This window comes from Serinus canaria, chromosome 2 (assembly GCF_022539315.1).
Source record: "Serinus canaria isolate serCan28SL12 chromosome 2, serCan2020, whole genome shotgun sequence".
Classification (NCBI taxonomy): Eukaryota; Metazoa; Chordata; class Aves; order Passeriformes; family Fringillidae; genus Serinus; species Serinus canaria.
Window position 1 is genome coordinate 143658481 of NC_066315.1, and position 17262 is coordinate 143675742.

At 39.8% G+C, this 17262-nt stretch overlaps 1 protein-coding gene across 1 annotated transcript in view; it reads left to right on the forward strand.

The window, feature by feature from the left end:
- TG (thyroglobulin) overlaps nucleotides 1–17262 on the forward strand; it is a 146380-nt gene that overhangs the window by 34875 nt on the left and 94243 nt on the right. Inside the window, exons 21-30 of the mRNA XM_050971044.1 lie at nucleotides 2889–3038; nucleotides 4578–4748; nucleotides 7328–7450; nucleotides 9127–9242; nucleotides 9877–9985; nucleotides 11103–11300; nucleotides 13219–13386; nucleotides 13908–13973; nucleotides 14682–14762; nucleotides 16871–17008. Coding sequence (XP_050827001.1) covers nucleotides 2889–3038; nucleotides 4578–4748; nucleotides 7328–7450; nucleotides 9127–9242; nucleotides 9877–9985; nucleotides 11103–11300; nucleotides 13219–13386; nucleotides 13908–13973; nucleotides 14682–14762; nucleotides 16871–17008 — 1320 coding nt within the window. The remainder of the gene's footprint in view (nucleotides 1–2888; nucleotides 3039–4577; nucleotides 4749–7327; nucleotides 7451–9126; nucleotides 9243–9876; nucleotides 9986–11102; nucleotides 11301–13218; nucleotides 13387–13907; nucleotides 13974–14681; nucleotides 14763–16870; nucleotides 17009–17262) is intronic.

Consider the following 17262-nt stretch of genomic DNA (forward strand, 5'->3'; position numbering starts at 1 on the left):
TATGACATTTTTTCTTAGTCTCAGCCTTACACTGAGCTTGGTTATGTCACAGGTATCTATGAATACAATTCCTTAAGAGTTTGGTATAACAATATTATTTTAGCTAAATTTTAATAGTAGAAAAGGCACTTTCTTTTGATAATGTATGAGTTAAAACTAAGAGAGTTAGAAACTGTCCAGGGAGACTTTAGGAGCATAACCCTTCTCCCCTGTTTATTTCAGGTGAAAACTAAAGGCTGTCTGTAAATTAGCTTTGTCTTATTATACATTTTTTACGCTAGTTCTTTTTATTTAAAATGCTTGGTGATTCTATTAGTTTGCTTTAAACATAACTCAAATGAAAGGGCTAGATTTATAGCTGATTGACTGCTGAAGACTTAATTTCTAATAATCTATATCAAGAATCTGATATCTCAAAGTTTTCCAGTGTCCCTGGAGGGAAGAAGGAGCAGTGTTGCCCTGATTTTTTAAGATTTCCTAAGCTTTCTGATGTTGACATTCTTGTCGTGAACTTTCTCACTCACTTTCTTTAAATAACTCATTGTTTTGCATTCTTTTATGGAGGAGGAGAAATTTGATGGACTGTTGGCTTGTCCAGTGTCATTGGAGAGGTGGCACTGTCACCCTCCAATCCACTGTCACTTTTGGAAAACTATAAATGTTGGAGTCAGAAAATAAACGTCCCTTTTGCTCTTCACCTTGAGAACAGCAGTGCGTGCGTGTCATGTTGTTTCGTGTCCTGTAGTGACAGAGCAGGGCAAGCACTGGACAATGATCAGCTGGGACAGTTCTTGAAGTTGCTCACTGTAGGGAGAGCTGAGGCTTTAATGAAGGGCAGAGTCCCTGTGGAATCACTTCAGTGAGCTGCTCCTCAGCCTGGATTTTGCACCTTGTTCCCCTGGTACACAGAGGCCCAAGTCCAGTTAGAAGTGAGACCAAATTGTTCCAAATTGCATGTGCAGGAGCAAGGGGTTAATTTTTTTTTCCTTACATTTTAATTTTTTTCCCTGCTTTTGGCTTACACAGTTTGGTCCCACTGGTAACACTTAGCTCTGATATTTTGGTTGAAAGTTTCTTGTGGTGTTAAAATGTATTAATGTCAGTGCTTGAAAGAGTACAATATTGTGGTTTGTCTCACGTGTAGGGTCAAACTGAACCTACATGGGACTGTATTAGCATGGTCTGTAGCTGAACTGATAGGTCCCTCCAGGAGTTAAAGAATCTAGAAAACGTGGTTCTGCACCAACATTTTTTACTGTTCTTTATGCTCTTTTTTCAATCCAACATGTGAAAGGCAATTTTTCCTGCTCAAAATGTGATAGGAGACACAGATGTTTCTTTCACCTTGTGACTAAAACTACAAAAAAAAAAAAAAGCAGAATGCTTTGAAAAGCTTAATTTGTTTCTTTTTAAACTTGAATTGTTTAATTAGCCTCTTCATTGTTTTGTCTTCAATTTAGGCATGGATTTCTCATTTCACTTCAATTTCTACAATTGTTCAATGAGTATTATGCTTTTTTGCATATGTTGGAAATTGTCTTTAAAACATATCAGACACTTGTGTATTAGATGATGGGTTTTTGAAAGGAGAATTCTGACTGATCCAGGATTTTTTTCATTCTGTAATTGATTTTAGATATGTGTTTTACCCAGAGTAATTGCCTTGATGTGTACTAGGAGAATTTCAGTCTCACAGTTGAATCCTCCCAGACCTTCCCACTGGACTATTTACAGATGATGAAGGAAGATATGATAATTTTCCTACTAGCTGTCTTTTTAGTCTATTATAATTTAGGTGGTCCCATGAGCGAAATTAATTTACATTCTGGTGTGTTGGCCAGAACAGCAATTCATCATATGGGTTGTAGTGAGAATGGCCAGTTTTCCATTGCTATTTCTCTCTCATGCAAACTTAAAATTCTGTCAGCATGCAGGGCAAGAACAGAAATAAAGTTTTGCACCTTGTCAAAATCCCAAAATATACATTTGATTGTGTTTTGAAGGAAATCTACATCTGGGAAGCAGCTGTGAAATAACAAGCTGGGGTATTGTCCTGCAAATATGTCTGTGACTCTTCTGCTTTAATGTTCATTTGAATGCTCTGGAGGGAAAGACAGTATTCCATGATATCCCAGAAGACAAAGAATTTTCTCTGTAATATGCAACAGGTCAGCTGGAAATATTGCTCCTGATTGTACTGAAAATTATTTAGATACAGACCAAGAACATCACTGAGAGCACCTTTTTGTTTTGTGTTTGGGTTGTTGTGTGCACAGTTAGTGGCTTTTAATCCAGCCCTTACTGTTTAGTTTGGAAGTGCTTAACAAAAATTTCTTTACCAGGAATTCTGAATAAAAGTGTTACCATATGGTGGATTTTCTGTGTGATGGTTTTTGAGTTTCTGCTCCTCAGAACCTTCCTGTTTCTGTTTGTAGTGTTAGATGTTACTCTTTTTGTAGCTTGTCTTCCTTTGTTTTCTTTCACAACTCATCCACCTGCATTATCTTATTACAAATGGATTTGACAGTTGGGAATCAGGCCTGTACTTGGCATTTCAAAGGAGCTTCATGTGCTCTAATTCAAGAAGAGATTTTGGGTGATCTGAGAAAACATATCACAGCCTACATTCCTGTCTTTATGAGTTTAATGATCACTTAAAGGGTGTTTACTTTGTTATACCACTTAGAAATACATATATCAAGAGCTTGAAGCCTATGGCAAATCTATCAGCATATTTATATATATACACATATATATAGTATGCATATATATATATTTATATATTTATATTTATGTATTTTTAATATATATATACACACCCACATGTGTGCAAATGCCAGAAGTGGTTGAATTCCAAAGGAGTAATAAGGTTATTGTTCTCTTTGCAGTTGTTTGTCCTCCAGGCAGTTATTTCCAGAACAATGAATGCATTCCCTGCCCTCTTGGCTACTATCAGTATCAGACAGGACATTCCTTCTGTATCAAGTGTCCTGTGGGCAAAACTACCAACTCTTATGGAGCAATCAGTGCTGATCACTGTAAGTTGAACTCACTTTTTCCATATCTTTTTTTTTCTGGCTTCAAATATCGAATGATTTTTTTTTTATTCATCTCTAAGTTAAAAAAAAAATAATAATCCTCCCTCTGGGGGTTTTTGGATGGAAATGACACCTTCTGCATACATTCAAAAGCATTTTACAAAGTACAAACTGTCTGGTTTTTTGACCAAAAATGCATGAGAAACAAGTGGTCAGTCTCATCCAGGATGTTGTGGTTCCTCTAGACATGTTCATTGTCCTCAGGAATGATATCTGGGTGTTCAGTATCAGTAAGAAACTTATTATGAAGTGAATTTATTGTCATTTCCACGAACACTAAAATATCTTGTTTTGTGCAGCTCTTTCCCCTGCAAACACAAACACTTCTCACAAAAAACTATTGAAATGTTCACTAAAGCTGGTGAATTCAGCTTAAATGATTTGTTTTTTTTCATGCAGTTCTATACAGAAAATCAGTTATTAGGTCCAAATTCAGTTTTGTCTACAGAATTATATAAAATAAGATATAAATAGGAGTAACAAGATTGGGCTTCTTGGGAAGTGTCATTAAGTATATGGTCTACTTTGTTCTCTTTCAACCTAATTGTTCTCTTAGGTGGGATAAACCTCCCATTTTTATTGTAATATACCCCAACATCAATTAGCTTTTGCCTGTGGCTGTCATTCTTCTTTTCTATGTGTGCTCCCTGGATAGGTATTGGACTTGTGTCCTTAGGATTTAAAAACTTGCACTTGCAAATTTCTTTACTAAACCTATTCCCTGCCTGGTTTCCACTTTACCTTTGTGCTGCTCCTAAATTCCAGCCCTCTCCAAAAGGCCAGGCTACACATTACCTCCCTCCTTTCTTTCAGTCCCTGCTGTGTCCTTACAGAGTCTTCTGACTTAAAAAAAGTTCTTCTGGATGTATTGGTGTGATAGCTCTTCTTGTTACTCACAACATTCCACAGATCCACTGCAGCAGTCACTGAACAAACCTGCAGGAAAGTGCAGATCCTTCTCCTCACTTTGCTTTACAGTACTGGAAATACAGCAACAGAGATTTGATGCATGACAGAGCATCCAAAAAATGTTTGAAACACAAATTGAAGTAGCAACAAAGCAGTGAGACTACCATGCTTCAGAGTGTGCAAATACTGTGCAAATCTTAGCTTAATTTTCAGTGAAGTCAGTGCTGTGCTAAGGAGACTTTTGTCCCACAGCTCTGAAACATTGTCCTACTGCATTGGCAGGACCAGTGGCTGCACAGGAGGTTCCCTCTGAACATCAGAAAATGGTTTTTTGCTGTGAGGACAACCAAGATGTCACTCCCAGGTTGTCCAGAGAGGTTGTGGAGTCCTTGGAGATGGGTGAAAGCCATCTGGAGAGGGTCCTGGGCAGCCAGCTCTAGGTGGCCCTGCCCAAGCAGGGGGCTCTCACCTTACAATCTCCAGAAATTTTGTCCAGTCTCTAAACTCTGTGAAATCCTATGTGACCATTATCTAAGAGCCTTTTTTCCTTCCCCTGCTCCCTTGTACCAGGTGTCACCCCCTGCCAGAGCAGGGAGCAGGGCCTGCAGTGTGATGAAGATGGCCAGTACAGACCTTCCCAGCAGGACCCTGCCACCAAGAAATCCTTCTGTGTGGACAGCTCTGGGGCAGTCCTGGGCTGGACTGAAACAGAGGATCTCCTGACAGATGAGCAGTGCTTGGGTAAGTGGCAGAAGGGTATTTTGGATATGCTTTGACCCCACAGAGGTGAAACTTCCTTATGAAGAGACTAAGCACTCCAAAGCTGATTGGCATTCACTGTCCCATACTTGTGGCCTCTGCCTTAAGCCCCATTCCTCCTTAGTTTTGTATTTCTTGACTACACTGGGGAAGTTATTTCTGGTAAGGGGAGAGAAGCAGGTTTCCTGCACTCTTAGATGGCTGCCAGCTTTTGATGTGGGCAGACCTTGTGCTCTCTGCTTGAAAACCCAAAAGAATAATGAGAGGGCTAATGAGATAGAAGCAGAATTATTAATTTCTTTTTAAAATTATCCCTCATCTGTGTATTCATGGGAAATAGAATATTTTCAGCAATGACCTCACAGACACAACATAACATCACCCTCTGGGCCCCTGCTGTAAGGTATCTGACTTGGGGAACACATCCTAGCAGGCTGGAGGAGGTTACTTCTGCTTGAATACAGCTGCAAAATGCTGGTTTTCAAGGATGAAAAACTTGAAAAACAGAGAAAGTCATCTATCAAACAGTCCCCAGACTGCCTGCAGTAAGGTCTAATTACACCTCTCAGCCTTAAAGCTTTTGCTTTTCCCCAGAAGTTCTTATGTGCTCATCATATGATTGGTATTGAATTTAATGGAATATTCTGTTTATAAACTGATGTCATGGTGTGCTTTGAATTAGACAATGTCTTATGACAAGTGTGGTCAGTGGAAGGAGTGTGAAAAGTAAAGTCCTCAGTTGTGAAGAGGTTGCAAAACTATCTCCAGTTAAAATAACTTTTCTTCCTGTGAGCATACTCAGAGACTGCTCACAGTTATGAATGTGAGGGGAAAGCCTCTGTTGCTCTCAGTCATGGGGTTGGGATGTTTCTCTGCAGAGAGGGGTCAGGATCTTAATTCTTCTGTTTCCATGAGCCTTTCTATTTGGGCATTTCTGACTCTGGGCAGGATGAAGCAGTTGTAGATATTTGTGCTTGGTTTTGTGGGTCATGATAGAAGATATCACTACAAATATTTGTGACCATTGAAAACTCATTTATGACTGTTTATAAGCACAGCAACAATGTGTCATGGAATCACAGAATGGCTTGGGTTGAAAGGGATCTTAAAGATCCTCTGCTTCCATGCCCCTGCCATGGGATAATGTGCTGTGCTCTCTCAGATGTACTGGTGCATCAAGCTGTGGGCACACTGTGACCAACCCCCTGGTAATAGAGGTAGCAGCAGCCTCAGAAGGGTGCTGGTGGCACTGTGTGTCCTCTCACCAGCCTGTAATCCTCTGCAGGGCACAGACAGGGCCAACCCTCTGGAGCCTGGATTAGATTCCTCACCCCATTTAGTGACCTCTGGGATTTGCATCTCTAGAGCCCATGAGCTTTTCCCAGTGTGTGAACAGTGCTGCTTGTCAGACTCCTCACACGTGGGCAGGTCCAGTGCAGAGGGAGCAGTAAAAGGGTTTGGTCAGTAAAGTGACAATCAGGTGTGAAAAGTGGAATGGAGGAGTAATAAAGCAGCATGTTAGGCATACTGTCTTGGATATAGCCTTGGGCCTGAAGACAGTGGGTGTGAGGAAGTTTTCTCTTTTCACAAACAGAATGGGACTTCTGGAGTACATTCCTTGAGCTTTTATTGCAGCATCAGCCTCATTACATGGTTGAGGCAATAGAAAGATGACAAAAGCTCACTTACTGCTAGCAACAGCTAAAGATTTCTTTGTTACAGAGCATTTTAAAAACTTTCTAGCCAATAGCATATCACCAAAGCTTATAGACAGTTGTTCTAGCCAGTCACTAAAAGCACATGTACACCTGCTTCACACAATATTAGCTTGTCTCCTTTCTGTTAACAATACACAATATTTCATTACTAAGCTTAAAATCTTCTACTGTCTTGCTAAGCATATTTTTCTGCAGTCTTAAGGTCTATCTTAGCCAAGCCTAAAACTCAAGCTATTGTTTCATGTCTTGCTTGCTGTACTATTGTAACATTTTCTACTTTCAGACTTTGCAGCTACAGCTAACTAGCTGTATTAGTTAGCTCTAGTAGAACTAGAGTTCTACTTTCTCTGCTCTTTCTGTGTCTGAGGCCTGCTTTCTGAAAATCTTCTTACCTTTACTATTTACCACAGCTGAGATCAGGCTGTTGTGTTTCTGGATTTCCTGTCTAACCAAGTGCTGCTGGAGCTGGCTCTTGTTTCTGTGACTGATGTGGAGAAAGTTGGTTCCCCCTTTGACTCAATAGTTGGTTCAGTGCCATTAACAAGTAATGAGAGATGGCAGGTCTGCTGCTGCAAGAAAAGCCTCACTGGAAAGTAAAATCCCAGCCCACTCCTGGCTAACTGGTTTTTAAAACATCTTGTGACACTTTTTATTTCAAAGCAGAAATTCTACCCTCACGCCAGCTGTCTCCTGAATTATCTGTGAGGTTATGGTGCATCATTTAATGAGCAAAGCTCTTTCCCCACAGAATTCTTCAAGCCTAATTTCTACCTAAAGTCTTTGTTTGCAGCATGGGAACTGATAATACTACTTGGTTGGGGTTTTTTGTTGTCTTTGTTTTAGTGCTCAGAAAATTTGAAAGTGTTCCTGCCTCCAACCTGATTTATGGATCAGAAGAAGCTCAAATTCTTCAGTCTCAGTCCTTTGGGGGAGACCTGCAAAGCACATATTTTCAGTGCATTTCAGGTGAGAAAACTGAGAAAAGCTGTAGAGGCAACACTAACAATTGTGGAAAATACTAATATTTTCATGTGAGTTTATTGTTAAGTTCCTGGATGAAATATATGTTCTGCAGTTTGGCACTAATCCTCTGCACAATATTTACAACTTTCGGTGACCTTGGTTCAGATGTGTTTTTCAAAAAGAAGTCTTCTGACTTTACATACTACTTCAGACAAGTCATCTGACTTTAAAGCCAGTTGATGTAGTTTGCAATACGAATAAGAACTGAGATTTAAACCAGGAAATATTCATCAGACTGTGCAGATGTGCAGATACAAGAAGAATTAGGTGTTCAGAACATATGAAAAGCCAGCTTTTACCTCTTCACAAATTACCTGACTGGCACATAAAATAGGAATAATCATCCTTGCTTACGTCAGAAGGGCATTATAAGGGTTCAGAGATATTCCTCTGCCAAGTCTTGCAGTTTATATACCATACTGCATCTGGGTTAAGTTGGTTCAGAATCACCTAAAACCCAGAGGAACCACCACACTGCTTTCAGTGCTTTGAGTCAGCCTCACCTTGTATCTCCTAAAGCTCAGGCTGTAAAAGGAGGCAGAGGGATATGTTCAAAGTAAAAACTCTCTGTAGTAACAGAGATGTCCAAAATTCTGACAAATCAGTGGCTTTGTGTCACATGCCACAGTTTAGGTGGAGCAATCACCTCTCATGCTTAGAACTGAACATGTGAAGCCTTTTATTACTAGAATGATTTTCTCATCCTATAGAACTCATCCTGGATCTATACTGTAAGATTTCTTGTACCTTCCTCTGAAAATGGAGATCTTCAAAAGCAAGACACTGAACTGAGAGAGCCTGAGAACAAACCTGGGGAGAAAATCATGACCCTTTGCCAACCAATCTGGTTCCATCTCTCTCATAGCTGTATTTTCTTTATAAGCTATGTAAACAAATGGCAGCACAACTACAAAATATCATTGCTGAAGTTCTCATTGAAGGATGAGGGTTAATCTTTCTCTCCCTAAGTCCCTGTAAGGTCAGATAGCTCAGCTTGCATTTCAGCTGATGTTTTGATCTAAGTTGGTTGACTTTATACTAAAGATTTGGAAAGTGTTTCACCTGGGCTAGGAGCAGAGTTGTGGGAGTAAGTTAATGGTGAATGTGTAAGGGCAGAAGGATCTTCAGCCCCTCCTAAATCTGGAAGGGATGGCTTTTTCTCCCTTACAGTGGCCAGGGGATTGCTGCAAGGGCAGCCAGCATGATTGAAGAGTTTGAAATATCATGTTTCCCTCCTTCCTATCACTCTGCTATTTGTCACAACCTCTTTGCCATGGGGTTACTGTATCAGGCAGATGTGATGTGCTGGTGAAGTGGTTCATGAGAGTCCTGCCTCAGGCAAAATTATCCAGCAGACTTTAAATATTTGGGTGTGTGGTCAGATCTGTCTCAGCTGTTTATATCATCAGGTGATGAACAACTTTCTGCATTAATTTAATTCAATTTAAAATTCTTAAATCTCTACTTAAGTAGTTGAGTACTAAAGTTCATTTGGCTAATAAAATTCATGTCTGATAGACATAAGGAAATCTACATAAGTAGCTGTAAGCAGTTGAATTTGTAGAACCATTTTGCATGTGAAGTGCTTGGAAACCTAAAATTTCCTTGCTGTTTTTCAGGCTGTGAGAGGGAAGATGCCTGTGGCTTTGCAGCTGTAACTCCTGCTGGTACTGAAGTGCTCTGTGAGTTATACAGTGCTGCTGAAACCAACTTCAACTGCACCACCTCTGGATTGGTAAGAATGATCATATTTAAAAATATATGTTTATCACAGTGCTGTGTGTTCAATATAAATAGACAAGATCACAGAAGAAAGGCAGGCTGTCACCTGACCCCTTGGACATTGCTCTTCCCCATGGCAGGGATAAATCCCTGCAAGCTGGTAAAGAAGCTACACCCAGATGTTTCCAAAACATCTGAATACCTCAGTGTTTGAAACATCACACAGCACTGTTGTCCCTAAAACATGCTGAGCACCTGCAGATAGGAGATCAGGTTAGTTTAAAAAGAGGGTTAATCTGGGTTGTCCAAACTAGAAGTAGCCAGGTTGGTAATCAGGCCACCAGAAACAATCCTACTTTCTGAGTCCCTTCCTCTAGCCCAGGCTTTGAACTGTGTGCTCTTTATCACTGTGCTATTTTCCTATTCATTACTTTAAACACCAATGTGGCATTGAGGAGCTGAGATCTCAGTTTGATAATGTAAAAATTGTCTGTATGAGAAGGAATAAAAAATGTCCCCGTGGAGTTGTGCTGTGATAACCTTTGTGTTGCTCATTGCTCCTCCTGAGTTTTTAAATAAAGAAAATGTATTTTAGTAGAGGAAATCCATCAGGTTGTATTTATTTTCTTGCCTGTTTTCTGTCTCAGGTGCAAGGTGTCTTGGGGAACCCTGCTGCCACTAGCATCAGTGGTCTCAGCTGCTTGCTGCGTGTCAGGAACCCAGAGGGAGATGCACTGATGGCCTTTTTGAAGAGAGGTAGCGGATGTGAATCCCATCTAAATCTGACTCTCGGTCCAAGCTGGTAGTTACTTCTGTAGAGGATCATGAGGAGCATCTTTGTTTAAGAAGACACAATACTTTAAAGAGATCAACATTTAGTGGCAGTCCAGAAGCTTCAGCAAATCTTTCTTTCATATCTTGTTCCCTAGAAATCAGGAATAATTTCGTAAGCCATTTTGATGCTTTTTGCCAGCAACTAGTCCCATAAAAGCTCAAAATCTAAATGACTTCTCTTAACTAATCAGTTTCTTATTTGAATACATAAGGCATTATTAATGACCAGCCTGTACATAATTTAATTTCACTTTACTTTTGATTGTGAATTGTTCTAGCAGTATACCAGCCAAGAAATAAACTGCTCTCCATTAATCCCAAAACCTTTCAGCTGAACTAATGAATGCATGAGACAAACTTTATTTATTTATTTATTTATGGCCTGAATGTGGCTGATAGCACCACATCCATTGTGTGTCCAGCTTTAATTGTCATGCCAAACTGGAAGCAAGATAACCAAATCTGCAGGGTTTGAGTCAACACTCTCTGGTTTTACCATGTTCTTGGTACTTCTATCCAAACCTCTGAGGCACTATTTATTAATATTAATAAAAATAGAAGATCTAAGTCTCACCCAAAAATAAGTCAAGTCCCCTGAGCTAGTTGTGATTGGTATAATCTTTTAAAGACCAGATCTATTCTAGTTTTCTAAATCCAAAATTCTATGAATGATGTCCTCCTAGTTAGCAGAAGTCTTAATTGCAGATGCAGTTATGCTGGCCAAATGACATATTTTACTTTTAAAATGAGATAAATTTGTTTTGTTTTTATCTGGGAGTGTAACTGAGTGCTTGAGGGTGGAATATTACCAATCTTACTGCATAGATCAGTTTAGGAGCTCTTTGCTGGCAGTGCATTACAACCAGCTACTCAGGAATAATGGCACCACATCATTTGATGATCTTATCTTGCTTCTGAAACTCAAAATCCAGAAAAAGACTTTTAAAACTGAGTTATGATCATAAAACTTTCAACCAGCTCCAGTCTGCAGGCAATTCAAACACATTCCTTGAGCTCCTTTCCTTTTCTGTCTCCCCAGGACAGGAATTCAGTTCCTCTGGACTGAAGACCTTTGAGAGGACTGGCTTCCAGAACGTTCTGTCGGGCGTGTACCGCTCCCTGGTGCTCCCAGCAGCCAGCACATCCCAGACTGATGCTGGGCTGCTCTGCAGGCAGGAGTGCAGCCAGGACTCCTGCTGTGATGGGTTCATCCTGAGCCACCTCCTGCTGGATGCAGGTACTGCCTGCCTGCCCAGGAAAGAGTCCTGCAGCAGGAAACCAGGGCTAAATGAGTAGGAGTCATTGTTGGACACAGTACACCTTTATATCATACCTGTGTGAGCAGCCTTTCTCTACATCACTAACTTTTCCTTGGTGTTGGGAAGGTTTGAGTAATGCCCAAGACCTGAGGTAGCAACCTGCTCTTGGAACAAAATGGGCATCTTGAAGGGAAAAGCCTGACAGAGTTCCAGCAGTGTTTGGGCAATGCTCTTGGGAGCCTGGTGTGACTCTGTGCAGGGCCAGGAATTGGACTCAGGGATCCTTGTGGGTCTCTTCCAACTCAACCTGTTCTCTGTGTGTGTGACATCTCCATCTGGATGAGACAAATTGTTCTGAAAACACCTCTCTTCATACATAGATAGCTTGGTTACCAGAAGTTGGTGCTTTTCAGCTGATGCAGGCACTAAGAAGGTGCCTCCAGACAGAGTTCTTGTGGTGCAAATAAAAATCAGCTTCCTTTTAAAAGCAGGATAAAAAGGATGCTTGACAGAATTATGTTAATATTATTGCACATAGAAATGCAAAAATCTCCCAGGTCTGGATGTCTGTCCAGGAGAGCAAGTGGTAGTGGGATGGATGGAGTCTGGCAGAGGTGGGACTTTGGCACAACCAGATTTTTGCCAACAAGTTCAAGCACTTTATGCCAGTGCTTAATTTTTGCAGTTTAGTTTCAAGCTCACATAGTATAGACTTTCCTCCTGGAGATGCATTTCCTGTAGGAAATGTGAAGTTTTAAAAGGCATGCCTCAAGGATTTAAAGACAATTTCTATCAGCAGCCAGGAGTTGGACTTGATTCTTGTGTGTCTCTTCCAACTCAGGATATTCTATGATTCTGTGAAATCCAGGCATGTGCTAGTGGCTGATATGTGACAAGCACTTCTCCAGTTTGGACTGGAAACTGATCCTAGATTTAAGAAAATCTGTGAAAATCTGTCACAAATTAACTGTGAAAGTTTTCAAGAAAATATTTCCAGAAAATTATTCTCTGTTTTGGCATCTCTTTTTTTCTTTCTTTTTCTTTTTTTGCATCACAGAATTCTAGATGATCTTGTAAAGTCCATTTCTCTATACACTTACAATCAAATTTTGGGTTCTCTCTACTACTGAGTGTAGAAGGTGAATATCTCTTTGGTTGGGGTGACTACTTGGATCAGTTCTATAGGTAAATGCATTAGTTGGACTGGCATTTTGCTTAAAAAGAAAGAAAAAAGAAGGAAAAGGTAACATGTTCAATATCTTTTGTACCCAGTCCATAAAAACAAACTAGAGAGGGCATTTTAAAGCCTTAGAAATGCCTGAACTGTGATACCAAGTGCAGAGCAAGAACTGAGTATTGTCTAGAAGTTATGGTAACAGATTGATGCCAGAACATGTGGCCTTAAACACTTTGGTCCCCCAGCTGACATCACAGTGCTGGGGGCACTCAAGCCTGGGATCACTGAAATCAGGCACCAGTTCAGGAAACCATGGCAGTAAGAATATGTCAGTGCTTTATTTTCAGTTCAAAACCTGAGATTTTAGGACCACCAAAGGACTGGATGTGTCTCTGTGGTGCTAAGAAGTGCTGAGAACATTGTTGGGTATGATCAGATAACAGTAATATTTTATTAGGTGATAATAGTATGTGCCTGAAATCCCTAAAAAGCAGGCTATAAATGTTTAGTTTGGGTATAAGTAGCTAACCTTAGCACTCAAATTTGAACATATGATTCTAATTTGCTTATTTAGTTTTTTGGGAGTTTTTTGGGTATTAATACTGAAGGGTACCTCTCAGTGACACAGGTTCATTTGGAGCTTAGAGGAAGTATTGGAGGGCTTGGGTAGGTGCAAAGCCTCAGTGCAGTGATGCTGCTTTGTCTTTTCCTGCCCCCAGGTACCATTCTGTGCAGTTTGCTGAGCTCCCCAGATGTGCTGATCTGCAATGCCAAAGGCTGGAGTCCAGCACCAACCTCAGCCATAGGGGAGGTGTGTAAAGGTGTGAGCTATGATGAGGAGGAGAAGAGGTTTTCCTTCACCCTGGGAGGACAAGTGTTCAGTGGAAGTAAGTGAATTACTTCAATTTACATCAATTCTCCTTAACTGTTGTTTAGACACTGTCTTATTCACCAGCCTGCCCTTGTTCTCCAATGCTTTTTTCAAGTAAATCCATCTCACAAGAGAATCAGAATTCTCTGGCTGGATGTATTGCTGGATAGATGGACCTCTCACATTTTGCCACAAGAATTTTGATGAGACTATGTTTAATATGTCACTCTGTAATACCTACAGCATTTAATTCAGGCAGATTCAAGCCAATAATCTGAAAGAAAGGTAAAGTCTGTAGCAAAGATAAAAAGGGAGATGTTCAGACCTACATGGCAGAAGCAATGATAGGAAACTGAGTAAAGTTTGGCACCCTGGATCCAGACTAGCCCCTTGACACCTAGGACCTTCTTCCTTAGACTTTTGTTTTGTAATGATGGTGATGCATAGTTAAGTGATGTGTTTTCTATGCAATTTCTGAGCATTGAAAAAACATGGTTAATTTAAACAGCTGTTCTAACATAACTTTTTCATTATTAGCTTCTCAGTTGATGGAAGAGGCAGAAAGAAATTTCACTACCTTTCAGGAAATTTACCTGTGGAGAGGTAAGTTATCTCACAGAATTTCTTACAAAAGCTTATGATGAACTGGAGGGTGTGGCAGATGTCAGTTCTATAATGGAAATGGCATTGTCACTTCATTTCAAGCTATCCAAATTAAGACACAACTCAGAAGCCTATTTGGGCAGGGATGTGTACTCTGCAGTAATTCTTCTACTGCCAGTTTAATGAAATTTGGGTAAAATCTTCTGTCTGAGGACATAATTTACAACTTTTAGTACCCTTGGAAACAGTATTATGAAGACACCTGCCTTTGTCCCATTAGTGTCCAAGTACCATAATAATTTGGTATTTTATGCCTAATTACAGGGGTTATGTTTATTTGAGAATAGTTGTATTTTTTTCTTTCTGAATCTCACCATGTACACGGCAGGACTTGCACACATGATTTGTAATAATAATTTGTGCTTTGTAAGTGCACAAAGCCTTCAGAGGGCTGTTGCTGAATACAGAGTGGCTGTGAATATGGTATTTTTGTCATCCCAACAATGCATTTTGGTTTAGGTGTTCCCCAGAGCTATACAGAGATGGTTTTACTCATTCTTGATTCAACATTTGGAGGAACTACCAAAGGAATTTTCCTAAGTGGTGCACTTTATATATTTGTTCAGTTTTGGGAGTTCAGGATTATTTTGTCTTGTGAAAGAAAGATAAAGTGAATTACTCTGCTCTTTGATTTCTGTTTCATTCCAGACTCTGATATGGCCACCCGGATGAAAACCTCTCTGTGTGAGGCTGCTGCTTTGGAGACAAAGGATGATTTGGTGTTATCAGGTATTAGAGCAATAGCAGACAGAGCAGGCAGCAGAAGAGGGAGCAGGGAGGTGGTGCAGAATTTAACCAGAAAATATCATATAATGCTATATATATATGTTCATTATGATATAGGTATTGTAAAGTCCAGAGGATTTCCCTGAAGCAGGATGTCTGATACAGGTTTTGAGGAAGATGTTCAACATGTAGGCCTGGCTTTATGATTCTTACCTTGTCAGGACAGGCTGCAAATTAAAGTGTTAAAATGTTTGATGTGAAACTTGTTCTTTCAGACTTACTGAGCTGAGGAAGTACAGGAAATATCATTTGACTGAGAAAAATATTTCACATAAGCCCAGGAATGAAATCCTTGGCCTGGATACCTGGGCATCTTTACTGCTACTGACAGTATGATTGTAAATACACGGCATGGAGAAACCCAGGATGAAATGCAATCACAAGTGTTTCTTCCATGCATGATGACAGTGAGGGACTTGTGAACTTTTCTTAGCTCCTTTGTTATTCCAGGGTTTGCTCTTTGTTTTATGAAGTCATGTATAGGTCCAAAATAATTTGTAGGAGTTACTGCAATTCATTTGGGCCTTCAGAATCATAATCCTAAGAGAAACTGAGTAGTGGAGTTTGCTGAGAGCACCTTGATTTCTTTTTAATGAATTATAATCTTTGCTGAGGAGTCTTGATGAATGTCTGAGCACATGATTTAATATGTGCAAAATCTTAAAGGGAAGTGAATTGCTTGTGGTATTGGAAAGGAATGTAAACTAAACTAATTAAAAACCTAAAAAACACCCATTAACCTAGCAGAGCTCCTATACAGTTAGGGGTTTTTTTAAAGTCTAGACTTAAAAAGTGAGAGAAAAAAATGCACTTACTATGGTGGTTGAAATTTCTTGCACTTTACCTGCCAAGGCATGAGTGCAGCCCTCAGGGTTCTCCATTTACCTTGCTGGGGCTGATGATATCATTAAAACCTGCAGTTATGCAAGGAATGCAGTTTTTACCTCCATCCTTAAATCTTAGTCTTGGCACCAGCTGTTCAAGAGAAACCGAAGGTTGAAGTTATGACTTGAGAGGTAACAGGAATTATAGGTTACCTTTTTTGGGAAGTCATGAATGCATCTGGGAAAATGTCTACAGAGCTGTTATCACTTGATAAACATTTGTAAAACACAGGGTAACATATCTTTTCCAGTTTCTTTTTTTAGTTTCTGATAAAAAATTCAAAGCTACAGTGCATTTTCAGCATTTCAGTCAGTCGGTGCTTCAGCACTTGACAGAATCATCAGCATTTCTTTACTTCTTGTTTTCATTATGGTCTGATTATTTCACTGCATGTAAGATTAAATAATAACAATGTCTCACAATGTTGGAACTGGGTATGAGATCTGCTGATGATATTTGATAAATAAGAAAGTGTTTATGAAGAAATTTTTAAGAGATCAGAGAAGAATGTCCATTTCTTTTTATACTGGACCCTTCTTTAAGGGGATGAATTTGGGAACCAGAAAATAGCTGTGATTGATTGTTTCAGAGGGAGCTCAGGAGAAATAAATCACTGCATACATGTCTAAAGGTCACAAGCAGGTGACAGGAATGTGTTATTTAATGTGGTCTATGGGAGCATAAATTCAGATAAATTAGCTCAAATGACTGAAATAGGTATTAAGCTTGTCAAGAAAACTTTTAAGACTGAGAGGTGTAAAAGCCTCTCAAGGGAATATAAGGAAACTGCTCTATTTTGATTAACAAAACATCAATTAAGGAATTACAAACACCCTTTGAATCCTCATACTTCACTGTTAGGATATTTGTTGCATGACAGAGTAGAGCAAACCCTCCAATTTCTAGGAACAGGAATTTTCATCTAGTTTTTGGGTGTTGGAAATAGTCTGGCAGTGCTATTTTGTGCAGCTCAGTGAGGAGGCACTGCCTACAGGAGAGGCACTGCGTGGACAATTCTGTTATTAAAAGCAAGCTTTGGTATATTCTAACCCTAGAAAATGATTGCAGCTGTTTACTGAGAAAGGCAGAATTTTATATATAAATAAATTTAATTCATTCCAGAACACATTAATTTTTTGGGGATTCTTTGTTTGTTTGTATCTCAGATTCCACAAAGGATCTTTTCTACCTAATGGACAACAGCCAGATACAAAGTGACCAGAACTACTCCCTCCCTTACCAGCAGTATTGGGTCTTCAGGCAGAAGTACTCAGCTGAGGAAGCTCTGCTTTGGTGTCTCACACGTAAGGCATCATGGAGGCTGTTATTCTGTAGGGGATAATAACTAACTAAAATCTTTTAACAGGTGTTATTATAATGATGAATAGAAACTTTAGACTTGGAGATATTTTTTTTATTCAATTTTCATGGAAATTGCCAGTGGGGCCACCTTTTTATTCCTTACAGTCTTTGCTTGCCATGGCAGAAAGGATGCCCATAATTCACCATCAGGGTGCCCCTGTCATGGGCAGAAGTCAAAGGTACAGCTTGGGCAATG